Here is a 15,854-nt window from a genome sequence, read left to right on the forward strand (position 1 = left end):
GCAAATTGATGCAAACTACTGTTAATACAAACATTAAGGGCCAGTTTCACGGACACAGCAAAACATTTTTGGTGTAGGACTCATCTGTGTCTGCGAAACCTGGCCAAAGTTTTACTCATGACAATAGTTTCCCGGGCCTGAATTGCCTGTCTGTCTGGGGAACATCTCTGTTGGCATACATATCCTAGGATTTAGGGCCCTTGTAGTTAAAATAGCACAGTGGACAGCTGGTAAAATACAGCTGGCTTTTAAACTGAGGCTTTTCAGAGTTTGTAGATGATTTCATTCAAGCTTTTTCTCTGGAACGAAAAAACCCAACCCCCCTTTCTCTCTTTCTCTTCTCTCTACCCCTCCCTCTTTTACTATTTCTCTACTCTTTTTCTCTGTCTCTTTCTCCCTTCCTGTAATGTCTCTAGGCCTGCTACATTTCTGTAGATCTGCACCAAGGAGCCTGTTACTGGCAGGCTGTCCTTAGGACACCACACACCATAAGACAGAAAGTGTGTGTGTGTGTGTGTGTTATGTTCACCTAGGATTCCGGTTGTTTGCTTTTCACATCTGTTATTTATTATACCTTTCTTATTTTCCAGTTTGCTTTCCCAATGCAAACATGTTTTCCGTCTCAATTAAGAACTAGGTAGAATTGATTTTAAATTAGATTGACATTGAGGGAGGTGTGTGGGGGAGCGAGAGTGAGATAGAGAGGAAGGACGCAGAATGGGGAATAGACGTATCATTTATTCAGTGCACTACAAAGTTGGAAAGTTGACCAGGGCTTAACAGATTTGAATGGTCTCAGCTTTAGAGACACAGACAGCTGTTACCCAACAGCTGCTGGCCACGCATTTTCAGCACAGTGGCCCCAAACTCCCACAACACACAGGACTCACACAACAGAGGAGTCTTCTGAATGACCTCACCCAGTCAAAAGGCCAAAGCCTGAAATCCCTTCAGAAGAAGAGAAACCTGTCCTCCTTTGGACTCAGAAACGGATTATGTTGAACCATTTCCTTTTTCTACAACAATGACTTTCCTGGGAAAATGTATTGACTGATATGTTTAGTGACATTAACCATTTGTTGACATGCAAACAATCCACAGACCAAGTAGTCAGACACAAATTATGCTTCCACTACAGTTGACTGAGCTCGCCTGACGCAGTGGGACAAATAGAACAAATATTTAAGGTGCAAACTCTGTTAGACTGGTATTAGCGGCAGACTAGGATATACATCTGCATGTCTGTGTACTTCATGCATTCCGCACTGGCAACTTGTGAGTTGACCTAGATAAGTCATGGTTCCTCTCAGGAAGCAAGTCAGTCGACTAGTCAGCCAGCTAGTATGCAGCCTGCCAGTGAGCGAGCTAGCATAAGACCAGCCAGTCAGTTTCTGTGAGTAAGTCCTTTCATTATGTCAGTCAGTCCTGTCATGAAGTTAGTCAGCCAGCCCCTCTCTCATGAAGGCAGTCAGTCAGACCCTCTCTCATGAAGTCAGTCAGCCAGCCCCTCTCTCGTGAAGGCAGTCAGTAAGCCCCTCTCTCATGAAGTCAGTCAGCCCCTCTCTTGTGAAGGCAGTCAGTCAGCCCCTGTCTCATGAAGTCAGTCAGCCCCTCTCTCATGAAGTCGGTCAGCCCCTCTCTCATTAAATCAGTCAGCCCCTCTCTCATGAAGTCAGTCAGCCCCTCTCTCATGAAGTCCGTCAGTCCTTCTCTCATGAAGTCAGTCAGTCCTTTTCTCATGAAGTCAGTCAGTCCTTCTCTCATGAAGTCAGTCAGCCCCTCTCTCATGAAGTCAGTCAGTCCTTCTCTCATGAAGTCAGTCAGCCCCTCTCTCATGAAGTCAGTCAGTCCTTCTCTCATGAAGTCAGTCAGTCCTTCTCCCATGAAGTCAGACAGCTCCTCTCTCATGAAGTCAGTCAACCCCTCTCTCATGAAGCCATCCAGTTAGTTAGCCTTCCTCTCAGTAGCTGATTCATAATAATAGGATGTGGTTTTTGGAGAAAAACATGGCAGCATGCCAACAAACAGGGCCAATAGCTGACACTGCTGTTTGAAGACAAAGGAAACTAACGCCCTGTGACAACTTTACTCTGCTACTGCCATACAGTGGGTAGTGAGACACTGGTGGTTTCCTTCACAACACACTACATGAGAAAGACTGAAGAAGCCACATAAACCTTCAAATGACTCATTATGATCCTTTGGTGTTGTTTTAATGGCTCATTGATGCTCTTCAAATCACCTTTTTCTATATTTCAGAGACCTCACTCTTCAGAAACCTCACTCTTTAGAGAGCTCACTTTAGAGAAACGTCACTATTCAGACATTTCACTCATCAGAGACCTCACTCCACATTTCAATAGGTTCTTTAATGTCATGAACATGGATGGATAGTTACCATTGTTGCAAAACCATTAATGTTCGGGCAGGAACGTTGATTCAGTACAACAAAACAAAAAATTATAAAACAACTAACATGTTTTAGTACATAACAACTAAAAACATTCCAACTTATAGACATCACTCTTAAAAAACTTAATTGATCTCACTCTTCAGAGAGCTCATTATTTGGAGACCTCAATCTTCAGAGACTTCACTCTTTAGAGAGTTTACTCTTCGGAGAGCTCACTCTTCAGAGACTTCAATCTTCAGCAACTTCACTGTTTAGAGAGCTCATTCTCACTCAGAGACTGGTTCATGTTGCCTGGAGTGGCACCAGAGTGGCAGGACAGACTGTTTTTCAGAACTCTCCTAGCAGAATCTGGGTTCTATTTTCAGTTCACCATCGGTGTCAGCAGGTTACAGCTAGCCAAGCAGAGAGGTGGGGCAGACCAAATTCAGCAGATCTGCAAGATGGGTACCTCAACCTTTTACCCACATGCCTGTCTGGGTGTGTAAGGTATCAAACATCAGTAGCGGAAGAGGTATGGTTGCATTGTTACTGAAGAACACCCAACCAAACAACCACACTGACACCCGCCCTAACAATTCCCACCACGAAAAAGCCTTTTTGGGGCCCTTTGGTTTTGCCCCCCCCCCCCCCCCCACCTCTTGCGCAAAATATTTTAGTGCAAATCCAAAAGGTGTCATGTTGATTTATCTTTTTGCAAACAAAAGAAAAAACTTGGAATTCTATGACATTGTCTGAGAGAAAATTGCAGTTTTTGTCAGCAGAGCTCTGTTTTCTTAAAATACAATGTATTATGTTGCAAAACTTTCGAGATTTAATGTTAATAAGACAGAAAGACCCAACAGATCGAATCCGTAAATGAAGAATAATTTTTGTCTCTGTAAAATGTATTTCATAATTTTAAAAAACTGCATCTGTATAGTGTATTTTAACTCTACAGCACATTTAGATACCAAGTTTTGCAATCCTACATGTCTTCAGATCTCATGATACCTGTGAGAGGGACAATCAAAATCCCTTCGGGCCTCCTGGAGGTCAGGGACCAGAGCTGCATGCCTGGACGGTAACCTTGGTGATTGTAGATTACTTGGCTAACTGCAGCTCTGCCAACGCATAGAACTTGCTTTTGTTATTTCGTAAAGTTGGAAACTTACTTTCCCAAAATAAGAGGAACTGCTTTTGAATCCCAGTCTGTCTGTCAGCATGTTTTCTCTGCAGTTGCTCCATTTGATCAGCAGGACAGGAGAAGCAGCAGGAGGCAGCTGCTTTGTAAAATAAGTTTGTTAACTTGTTCCCAACTCTGCAACAGTAACTAGCTACACTGCTTAACAGTCTCCATAACCCTATTCTCTTGTTTTTCTTATTAAGTTTGACTGGTTGGCAGCTTAGCTTATGTTTCGGGTAAATACTATTATTCATAATACTGCTAATTTCTGCAGAAAACACCTCAACTTTATGTTGCACTGGTTGCACTGGTAACAGTAGGCCTATCTCAATTCCCTATGAAATTTGACTGGCTGGCTCAGCTGCATATGTTTGCTTGCCATTTCTACTACATGCAATGTCATTAGCATTGTGTCAATGTGGCATTTTACCAGCTCCACCATGAACCTAGTGCAGCTAACTTGGTCTCCTTATTTTCATTCACAAGACAATATAAACACACATTGAGTTGTCCATTGAGAATTGGTGATTGTTGAAACTTGGGCACTGCTATTGGACATGACAGAACATAAGCAGTGTAGAGGCTGTCATTTGCTTCAAATAAGGCATTCATTTGTCAAAATGTCCAAATACTTTCGGTACCATAATATTGGGGGCCAATGCACAAAATGTGCTATTATTTCTAAATGGTTCATCAGAAACCCCGTAAATAAAAGCTGAAAACCTGCGCTTTAATCATATTTCATATACAAAGTGCTGGAAAACTATATTTTATTTAAATGATAGTTGTCCCTCTAACTAATCCCTAGATTGGAGTCAGTAGAGTTTCATTCTAAAACAGACGGTCAGAATGAAAAGGAACCCCCGCAGTCCTTCAAAGTCACTGGAAGTGTTACATGGCTTTAGCACATCAGACGGGAGAGAGCTAGTGCCACAGACGTCAGACTCAGGCCAGCATCGCTCAGGCCCTCACACAAAGACTGCTGCTTCACATGGAAAACACTGCCTTCATTCACAGCAACATGTAACACCAGGTACAAAGGAGTAAGGAAATCTTCACAGAATGACTGAGACAAATGGTTTAACTGGACGTGGTCGGGGCTCTTCAAACTGGCAAGTATAATGTCACATTATACTGGCAAATAGTGTTAGAAAATGAAATGATAAAAAAGGAAAGGAGAGAGGACCGAACAAGACAGTTTACGTATTGAGGAGCAAACAGCTAGGTAGGGAAGACCAATGTAATAGCATTAAAATTGTACCCCACCCCATGTCTATAGTGATCTTGATAGTATTTGTGTAACTGAGTGATGTTTTTTTTGCAATCGTTAGGCCTTTGGCCAAGTCTTCATAGCAAATGGTTCTCAGGACAGCTTATCTGGTTAAACAAAGGTACAAAAAAAAAACCCACTGCATTCCAAACGTTTTTGAAATAATTTCCAATGGTATCTGAACCCAGGTCTGTGTAGCCACAGGGTGACTGGGAACTTGTGATTTGAAAGTTTGGCAGCGGGACAGGTAGGGAAAGGAAGCACCATCGCCGGTCTCCTCCCCCTCACGTTCCCAACGTTACCCGACAACACGTGGCTCCCTCCATTTCCCTCACGGATCACACTCTGCCCCTCCCACACACACACCCTCTTGCTGACCTGGTGCCAGAGTCTGTCAGGGAAACAGCAGGCTGCCTTGTGAAGTCACTCCCTCAGCGCAGAGGAATGCCTGAGTATTACCAGTGTGTGTTTGTGTGTGCAGAGGCACGTGTTGGAACCAGTGAAACGGGGAGGGGCCACAACGCCGAGGTCAACTTCAACAGAGCGGGACGATTTGAAAAACAGGAACAGCATTGAGAGCAAACACACCCAGACTGTTTTTAAAAGGAAATATCAAGCAAAGGCTGCCAGGATAGTAGGCTATTTGGAGATAGAGGTCTGTAGTAGCATTTTATACCTGTATGCTACAGTATAAATTATGCTCCTCTAATAAATCTGTTAATAGAAGTAATGTCACAGTGAAGGTCCAAGTAAATATTTTGAGAAATAACGTCGGTTCACTTTGTCAACAAGGAAAACCGGTCAGAAAACCCCCAGAATGTAGCATCATAAAGACCTGTGCAGCCACCCCACACACAGGCATAGCGACCGCAATAAGGCTAATACAAAATACAGCTTAAAGAAACGCTTGTCATTCCAGTACATATCACCTCTCAGGTAGGTGCCACGCGTAGAATGCATCCCCCTTATGGAAGCTAGGTTAATCAGCAACAACCGTTTACATTCTCCCCACTTCAGACATCCTAGTGTTTTATTCATACTCACAGCATTTACAAACAAAACAAAAGGAGAAAAATCACACAATGCTAGTAATATTCATCAGGTTACCAATTAAAATGCGTTTTATTTCATTGATCAATTATGGTCACTAGTCCGCTCTTCAGCCGGTCATTTAGGGTCCACATCTTGTCAGCACAGCAAAGTATAATCCATGTGTACATGAAACTTATTGCAGATATTGAAATTCTGATATTGGGCAAAAACTAAACTCACAGAATATTGGATAAAAGAAAAAAACTGCATCCAGCATTACATTGAGATTTTTATTTCAGCAACTCCCCCTTCAGTACAAAGACACCGCTCACACCAAAACAGCACCTCCATAACACACCAAGTAAACAACAGTTAAACAGTAGGACAGAGGTGAACTTCATCCCAAATTATCGCCACCCCCATTCACTTTCCCCGCGCACTACTTCAGACCAGGGCGCATGAGACACTCGTCAAAAGTAGGGCACAAAGTAGCAAACAGGGTTCTATTGGGAACATCCCACAGACAACTAGCTGACCAGCAGCACTGGGACGTGTCACAATGAACACAGGGATGGAAGACCGCCGGATCAAATGCAGGCGATCAAAAACAATATTTGATTATCAATATGACAACCTCTACAAACTGTATACATATTAATCATCCTGACTCACAAAAGCATCAAACTGTACAACTAGGCATGTGCCGTGGTTCTCACAGGCATTTGTGTCCTAGGGAGAGGCTTGCAACAAAACTCAACTTCTAAAACAAAAACACAGAATTAAAAACCAAAAGCAAACTATATAGGAAAAGAAAAGCAACACTGCCATCTACAGAAAAACAAAAAGGTATTAAGTTAAGTGCATAACATGGTGCTGACACACAGGACTCCAATAGGACATGGACACGATACAGCCCTGGCAGTGTTCTACTGAACCCAGTGGTCAAGCACAGCTTGGTCCACATCAAGTGGTTTTAAATGACCCTTCACGAGCAGGACATCACTGGAAATGGAATCGTTCCAGTGAAGCAGTGAGCTCTCCACATCTCCAGTCGCCCTCTGATCCTAAACAGGCTGGGATGCCCCCCCCCACCGAAAAAAACTGTCTAGACCGCAACAGAAGTACGGTCTAGACACTAAAAAGGTATTTACCTAGAATTCACCCCTCTGATAGGATGTAATACATAGACAGGCTGAACAAAACAGAAAAATCAGAGAGCGAAAATCCAGATCGAAACCCTTTTAAGTGGCCCCTGGAGAGTGGATGCCTGTGGGGTTGTAATGGGTGGAGGGGGTCCACATCAACAGAGCATCTACATCAGGGTGCTGATGGAGGACAAAGCAGATCCAGATCAGCACCCCAGTTCCCAGATGGTGTGTAGACATGGGGGGGGGGGGGGGGTCTAGTGGTAATAGGCGGAATACCTTTTGTCTAACAGAACAAAACCGGGAGGGATCCTCCAGAATGAGACCAATTAAAATGTTTTGATTGCTTGTTAACCCAGGTCTGTGATGGGGAGGGGGGTGCAGGAGAGGCAGTGTACAGGGGCAGGGGGTTAAAGCTTCTTCAGGCGGCTGTACAGGTCTCTCTTGCTCCGCTCCCCGGCCCACGTCCGGCTCTTCAGCCGGAACCTCCTCAGGTCATCCTTGAAGTCCTCGTGATGCATGGGTCGGTACGCTTGGGGTTCACACTGCATCTGTACACAGGGACGGACACGTGGTCATTACTCACAAAACGCCCTGGCACGCGGCCATACTGTGGGGAACCTGTTCAAGACATCATGGCCTACAGCTGAGGGTGTTTTACCTGGAAGTGGGGGAAGAACTCCTTGTAACCGCCCCTGAGGATGTAGAGTTCTGGGTAATGTAGTTTAGGATACTCGTTCATTGTCCGGTCCTTCTCCCGTACAAAGCGACACATCCGGGGACCCCGCTCAGAGGAGAACTCGCAGTGGAAGACCAGGAGGATCCTGCGGTCAGGGGAGAGGGGGGTGATGGGAGTGCGGAGGAGGTACTCCTCCAACTGTTCCTCCTGATGGAGGTTGAGGGCTCCTTTGATGTGACCCCCCTCAAACTCGTACGGGTACCGGCAGTCGATGACAATGACCCTCTCCACCAGGTGGTCAAACTGACCGCTGAGAGCCGAGACCATCTGAAGGACAGACAAACATTAGACATTCAATCTGGGATTTTGATTGCATCAGTTGGGCCATTGGAGGCCAGGGTTCTCATGGTCGATGGAGAATCGAGGTCATGACAGAACAACCATTCAATAAACCCATTTTTAAAAAAACACTTAGTGGACTTAAGATCAATTAACTTGTTTGAAAACACATCAAGACAGCAATCATAGAGTGAGTCACTAAAACTGTGGCGTTGTTACAGAGAACAGCATTTTGTTTAGAGCATAATACAAATATTTCTGTTAAATTGTATTAACGGCCATCATTCCACTAATAAAGCAGGGACTTCATATGATGAACAAATAAGTCTGCTCATTGGTTATTTTGTGAAGACTGGCTGAAGGGAAAACTCCATGAGCTTCTGAGTGTACTCGGCCAAGGAGACAGTGTGCCCTCAGGGAAGATGAGCCGGCCAGCCGCAAGCCTGGTTAGCAGAGATGACTCCCATATACGGGCCCCAGACATTCAGCCGGGTCGGGTCATGTCCTCACCATCTCAGGAGTGATGTATTTGAGGTCCTGGTGTTTGCCCTCTACGGTGGGTAGGACGAAGCATTTGGTGAAGTCCCCTATCAGGTCCTGTTCTTGGCCCACGTGGCTGGTGTCAAGCAGCTTCTCAATCTCAGACGGGTTGCAGAAGGACTTGGAGCGCTGCAGGTGGCGCTCTGAACTGGCCTGGGGGAGGGCAGGAGAGACGGTCATTTCGGGAGGGGGCTGGGACTGAAGCTATGCGGGTAGGAGATGGACTACCCTGGGGTCAGAATCAGACGGGTCAGAGGGTGAATAAACAGTCAGGTACGTACCATCTTGCTGGGAGAACAGTCCTCCTGGTCCGTGGTGACCTGAGTGCCGGCAAGGCTTCGGCGCCTCTTCACCCGAACTGGCGTGTTCTCGTCCCGGGGGCACTCTGGGCGCTTCAAAGGAGCACGGCCCGTATGGATGGGCATGGAGGGGGAGCGGAACAAACCCCGCGGCCGACAGCGACCCTCCTGCAGCAGACAAAAGATGCTAGTTTGAGCAAACAGCGGTGAACGGTTTTGTGTGGATTCGAAACGGAACATTTGGAAAAGGCTTGAAATTAAGACTTTTCTCCTCAAACCAGCACAATTATCTTGTTTTCAACTCAGGAAAAGTTAATGTGTGACAAATGTAAAGTAACTGATTATCCACAACAAAAAAAGCTACAATAAAAACTGTTAAAGCTCCCAGAGGAACATTAGCGCAGTTGGAGCACTTGGAACCAGCAGGATAAGCCGCGCCCCAGTCACCTCCGCGTCAGCCTAACAAGCCTTACCGAGCTGTCCGGCCCAGCTGCCTTGTCCCCAACCAGTGGAGCGGTCAGCAGGCTGGCCATCCCCATGGGCACGTCACACTCAATCGCACAGTCGTCCAGGACGTCCAGGAAGCCGTCGTCATCGTCGTCGTTAAGGGAACTGGTGAGGGAGGAGCGACGCAGGAGCTCGGGGCTGTCGTCCAATGAGCTGAGGAACTGGGATGGAGGTGGGGACAGCTGATTGATGGGAGAGAAGAGCAGACAGGGTTAGGGTTGAGTGGGCGGGTGTGTGTGTCTCTCTCTGTGTGTGTGTGTGTGTGTGTGTGTGTGTGTGTGGTGAATTGACATGCCTAAACACCCTTTAACTAGTTAGCTGTTACTGTGTGGGAACACCCACCATGAGTGCAGGGGCAGAGTTTGGCCGGCGGGCAAAGTCCTTAATGTCCCACCCGCGTCCCTTGGTATGAAAGGAGCGCATGCGGCAACGAGACACTGGCTTGGTGGGCTTCTTGAACTCAAAGTTCTCCTGGTTCTCCTTGTTACCGAGCCCCAGAGAGGCGACCGTGTCCTCGGCTGAGCTGCGGCATTCAAAGGCCCCGTAATGGGGCTGCGTCCCATAGCCGTCTGGGCCCAGGCTCATCAGAACAGGGCTGAAGCCAAGCAGTTGCAGCGGTAGAGAGTTGATTCTTCTGAGTGGCATTTTACTGTGAAGAGGAGACAAATCAAACAGCACAAACAGACTGTTACCAAACCAACAGCTGGGCTGTTTTCAGCAGACGGACAGCAGTTTTAATATCTACTGACAGGTCAATGAGAACATGGATGAGCTACCAAACTACTCACTCATTCACAGGTCTTCCAGAGAGAAGAATGGCCTTCTCAAACCTACAACAGAACAAGACCACGTTAGAGCAATGTATGAACTGAACCTAACCGGTATCAGCCTGCATGAAGAGATTTTAGCGGGCAGTGCCACAAGACCCGCGGCATGGCAGGCTGAGAAACGGCATGGTTCAAATCCCCAAACACACAAGATGAGAAATAGTGTTGTGCCCTTGAGCAAGGCACCAAACCCTAATGCTATTGTCTCTGTAAAACAATGAGTGAACATAGGTGCGTAGTCAGAAACCCACAGGCCGGGATGCAGCTAATACTGCTGATTGCGGAAGGGCCAGGGGAGTCCTCGCTCTGCATCACAATTCAGAAACGCAGCATAGACGTGCCCATCTGTATGCTAAACAAGCAGCGAAGCAGGGAGAGGGCCTGCTAATCCACCATATGCCCACTGCAAGGCGCAGGGCTACCCCAGCCCTTATGCAAAAGGTCTTTGTTTGCCGAATAGAGAGGTGGGGGTGGGGGGGGGGGGTGCAGGAGGAGTGTGGCTGGCACAAAGGGACTAGGGGGGTGTTCTGGTAAAAGCTATAGGAGCTTGGAGGAACCTTATTCAACAACTCCGATGCTGAAACAACACCGACCCCCCCCCCCCCCAAAACTTTATGGCAAACAAGGACACGAGTGTGCCAAAAGACGGAGGAAAGGGTGGTGGTGGGGGGGGGGTCTATCGATGAATCCATTACCGCCAACCCTGCTCCACTACCCCAATTCAAAAGAAAACAGCTGTAGAGTGAATGAATGGAGCAGCAGAATGGACGTTCAGCAGCCGGCAGAGGTCTGCTGGGTGATCAGCCCTGTGTCAAGGCTTGGCACGAGGCCTGAGACCAAGTACACAGCACAGACTACCTGTGGGTTGAGGGCCTTGATACGACAGAGTTAAGACTCTTAAAGTATCCAAATGTAGTTTCACTTCCAAACTAAAGGACAAATACTGTCAAGAAAACCCAAACAAAAAACCCAAACAAAACCAGGTGGGTCAGGGAAGAAAACTTAATAGCATAAAACATGCGCTTTAAGCCTACAGAGAAAGAGGGTCATCTTCAATGAGCCCGCCCTTGACGCCTGTGATCAAAGTGACTGATCACAGACATCTGCGCCCCCCAAAACCAGAAGGAAAGTTCAGTATAAGCTTGACCATCTCATCTGCTAATCTGCTCAATGAAAAATGAATGAAGCATCAAGTTTAAGACCAACGGACTAGTCTAATCCCACAGCGAAGCTGATTAGGCTAGCCATGTTCAGTTGGGATGCAGGGGTAAAGCATAGGGGGGGGACTTACGTTTCATCAACATTCATAGTGTCCATGGGGGAGGGAGAATCCATACCAAGACCTAGAGAATGACACTCATCAGTTAATTCACTCATTGGTGATGAAAAGACAGTGGTAACAGCTAACTAGTTAAAGGGTGTTTAGGCATGTCAATTCACAACACAGACACTCACAAGGCAAACTCAATCACATACTGTTAACTACAGTCTCTCTACTCTGAAGCATTTGCCCTACACTAACACTAGTGTTAAGAGCAGTTGAAGTAATACAAAACGAGTAATTAAAACAGGTGACAAGATATATGGATGTATATATGTGGGATGTACAATATACAAAAATGTTGTAGCATAGTAGAAGTACCGGATAAAGTTCTTATATGGACTACATTTTATCCACATGGGCGGAAAATCTTGCATTTTGTCTTACCAGCATCAGAAGAGCAGTCGGATGCGAAGGAGGGAATCTTCAGAAGGGGAATATTTGGTTTCCTTTTGGGAGTATCACATTGTTGGCTGTAAAGACCAAGACAATGGGTATACATTCAGAAAACTATCTAACTAACATCCAACACGTTCACCAGTTTTAGTGGAAATAACCTGTAAGATCGAGCTGCAAGTTCTATAGTTATGTTATTCAACAAGCTGATACTAGCCTAACGTTAGCTAACTCATGGCGAACCAAGCATGCCTACATCAGATCATCGTGCTAAAAAAGCTAAAAAATAACTCTACGACTCAGTTAAAGTTACTGTGTTTAACGTAATTAGTTAATGTTACATACTGTAGCTAGCATTATCATAACGTCGAATTACCTATATACAGACAGTACCATGGAAACAAATCGTTAGATACTGTATTTGTTACCAAACATTATGATATTCACCTTCCAAGTCCAACGAGATTGTCCATGTTTAGGGCCAAATTAGTAACGGGAGACAATACACCTGGTGGTGCAGAAGAGAAGAGATTCTTCTTGATACACGGCGAGGTCTTGTCCGGCATCGACAACGAGGAAAGTCCAGGGATTCTGTCGGGCCTTCTGGTACAGCGAGTGATAGGGCTGTCATTGCTATCAGCGATTTCGAAATCCATCCTTACAAACTAAATCCAAATGAATTAATCGAATTATAATGATTAGATTTAGAACCAAAATATCCTTGAACTAGGTTAGACAAGCAGGAAAACCAATTAGCAAGCTAGCAGTGACAAAATTAGTAAATTTGCTGAATGAGTGTGAAGCGTAATGAACGCACAAAACGCATATAGCAAGCTTTAAGGAGGCTCCGTTTTGCAAAAATAAAATAAAAACTAAAAGAATATTTGTTAAAAGGCCATATTGTCTATCCTGTCAGAGAGCTGCACTTTAGTGTACTCTCCCTGACAGCCACACTCAAATTATGTGAAGGAAACGCAGCTGCCTGTATTTATGTTCAAAATAAAAGCTCTCTAGCGGCAATAATTTAGGCCAATCAGAAACGTCTATATTTACTGCATGTCCAATCAGAAGCGGTTACATCTTTGTCCTTTGTCTCTTAGGCAAAATGGGGAGTGATTAATTTCAGTGACATACGCGTCTGTGAACCAATCAAATTATAACGGCCGCATAGTCATGACAGGTAGCCAATGAGATACATATTCTTTCATTTGAGGGCAGAATGCAGAACAATAAAGCGATTTGTTTCCCGCGGAAGATTTGAAGCGCCAGCTGGTGAATAACCACATGACTGACACAGCCAATCACATAGCAGGCCATTCATACAGACTATCCAAAGCGAAGAAAGAACTACAATGAGCATTTATAAACGATAGCCTTTTCCAAAAAGGGAGAGAAAAATAAATGGGAGTTGATTCAGTTACAATATTATGTCCTATATAATTTGAAAAGCTGTTAAGCTTCTCTCATAGCTCTACAGTTACACTCAGGCCCTGTGCAGGAAGTAAATTGACCTTTTAATACATTCTAAAGTGTTGTAATAGCCTATATCTACACCATAAAGCAATCTAGTGTTGCACTTTAATCCTTGAATTTGGTCCAGGTGTGTGAAACTACTGCCCTTAAAGAAGAAATCCCAGTTTCAATCTGTTGTCTAGCTTTTAAATGCCTCACACAAAATGCCTCACACTGAGTAGCCCTCCCCCATCGCCTAGTGCACAAAGCAAAGTGAGCGTGGTCTATGTATTGTATGCGTCCATAAGGTTGAAATACTCACACTTGCTCACACGACTACTCACTTGACTACTTCACAGTAACTGTCCAGACTAGACTACCACAAAGCTAGTGTCCAGACCTAACTACTACACAGCTACAGTCCAGACTTGACTACTACATAGACTATAGTCCAGACCAGATCACTACACAGCCAACGGTCCAGACCTGCCTACTACACAGCCAACAGTCCAGACCTGCCTACTACACAGCCAACAGTCCAGACCTGACAACTCCACAGCTAAAGGCCAGATCTGACTACTACACCGGCTACAGTCCAGACCTGCCTACTACACAGCTACAGTCCAGACCTAACTACTACACAGCTACAGTCCAGACCTGCCTACTACACAGCTACAGTCCAGACCTAACTACTACACAGCTACAGTCCAGACCTGCCTACTACACAGCCAACAGTCCAGACCAATGTACTAAATAGATTATAGTCCAGACCTGACTACTACAGTCAAGAGCTGAGTACTAGAGGTATTCCCTAAAATTTCTGAGTAACTCCCAAAACCAAAATACCATCCTATCCCATCACCTTTGTTGTAAAGTAAACCAGTCCTATACTGCATCTTTGTCGTGTATGTCGCCTATGTCATGGCAACCTAGCAACATAGTCTTGTTGCTACCCCCGGCCCATTCCAAACAAAATGGCTGAATAACCAAAGTTCAGCCTTCTACCACAAAGGGATTAAAAGACTGTAATGTAGAATAGAATGAGGGTATTCTCTTACTGTCTGTCTGCCAGCCTGCCTGCCTGTCTTTCTTTCTTCCTGCTTGCTAAAATGCCAAGTGGATGGCCATATGTCGTTAGGGCCTACATCAAAGCTAGTAAAACAAGACAACTTGTTTCTTCTGGGGGTAGTGTATGTTTTTTAAAAAGAGACAGGACAACTTGTTTCTACTGGGGGTCGTGCCTGTATTTTGAGAGACAACCCCACTGTTTTGCTGGTATTTTGCTGAGCTGTGGAATTGAAGTCAGTAGGTGTGAGGGAATTCAAGCCCAGGTAGTTAGTCCTGAGGCTATAATGTTCACATCCTCCCTTCAATCGAAGCCATCTGTTGCAGGAGCCACAAGGTATAAACCTTTAAATTACATAGAAGTAAAATGTTAAACCTTTAAATTACACAGAAGGAAACTGCTAGATTTTTTAATTTCATAGGAGCAAAATGTTTAACCTAGATATACGTAAAAGTTGAATACTTTAATAAATACCTATCTGTTGGATATAAGTCTAATATTTCACCAATTACAGAGTAATATTTCAGACAAATAAAAAGTCTGACATTGGTTATTTTAGGAAAATGTAGATAGCTTTATTGATCAATTGCACAGATGGTCCGTCCAAAATGTGACTTCCGCTTTATTCCAACCCTATTTAACACAAGGCATGATGGGTAGGTGGGAGCTACAAGCTGACACACTCGACTCCCCAGGAACAATGTTTGGGCTGGGGTGTCCATAACGAATTAGTGAACGGGACAGACGCTACTGACAGGGACATTTCTATACTAGCAGACTCCCCTGGATCACAGGGAGTCTTTGCCTTTGGATTGGATAATAAGTCTTTGTTCAGGAGCCCTTCTGATCTACTTTGACCAGCCTTTAAATGTACTCATACTCTTTGTTTACATATCACTTTCATATATAATGGTCATGTAATATATAAGGCATTTAATCTAATATGTAATGTATGTAAACATTTCTCTATGTATGGTCCATTTTTGAAGCACCAGTAAAGTTCTTGGTGTGTGTTAAACTCCTTGGCGAATAGAGTTGATTCTGATCTGCGGGTCCCTAGACTACTAATGAATCAGAATGTGAATGATTTCACATTACAAATGCGGACAAGGGTTAATGAACTTCCCCCTGGGACACGAGGGAAGTAGCCCCCCATCGCTGAATAGAAGTATAACAAAGACCTCGGGACGAAAGTTAGTGAAGTGTCTACATTTGGAGGGAAGATTCCTCACCTTATGTCCTGCCTCCACAACTCCACAGTTGTCCATACTCCACCTAACACATTTGCATTTTTGTCATCTAGCAGGTGCCCTTATTATCCTGAGAAACTTATAGTTAGTCCCCGCCACCCACAAACACACACACACACACACACACACACACACACACACACACATTCATCCAAC

At 44.9% G+C, this 15,854-nt stretch overlaps 1 protein-coding gene across 1 annotated transcript; it reads right to left on the reverse strand.

Moving 5' to 3' along the window:
- Window positions 1-6,148: 6,148 nt before the first annotated feature.
- Window positions 6,149-12,894, reverse strand: cdc25b (cell division cycle 25B). The gene is made up of 10 exons (XM_010879308.5): window positions 12,378-12,894; window positions 11,922-12,007; window positions 11,505-11,556; window positions 10,175-10,216; window positions 9,729-10,035; window positions 9,353-9,568; window positions 8,862-9,047; window positions 8,551-8,733; window positions 7,684-8,028; window positions 6,149-7,573 (listed from the first exon to the last, which is right to left on the reverse strand). The coding sequence occupies exons 1-10, from the start codon at window positions 12,584-12,586 to the stop codon at window positions 7,433-7,435; spliced, it is 1,767 nt and encodes a 588-aa protein (XP_010877610.2). The 5' UTR covers window positions 12,587-12,894; the 3' UTR covers window positions 6,149-7,432.
- Window positions 12,895-15,854: the final 2,960 nt, after the last annotated feature.

The sequence above is a fragment of the Esox lucius genome, chromosome 15 (assembly GCF_011004845.1).
Source record: "Esox lucius isolate fEsoLuc1 chromosome 15, fEsoLuc1.pri, whole genome shotgun sequence".
NCBI lineage: Eukaryota > Metazoa > Chordata > Actinopteri > Esociformes > Esocidae > Esox > Esox lucius.

What these genes read in the sequence shown, in the direction of transcription:
- cdc25b (XM_010879308.5), bottom strand. Translation starts at nt 12,586, where the DNA reads ATGGATTTCGAAATCGCTGATAGCAATGACAGCCCTATCACTCGCTGT. An exon ending in AATCTCGTTGGACTTGGAAG is followed by an intron (nt 12,008 to 12,377) that starts GTGAATATCATA and finishes TGGTCTTTACAG; the next exon opens with CCAACAATGTGATACTCCCA. An exon ending in TCTGGAAGACCTGTGAATGA is followed by an intron (nt 10,036 to 10,174) that starts GTGAGTAGTTTG and finishes TCCTCTTCACAG; the next exon opens with TAAAATGCCACTCAGAAGAA.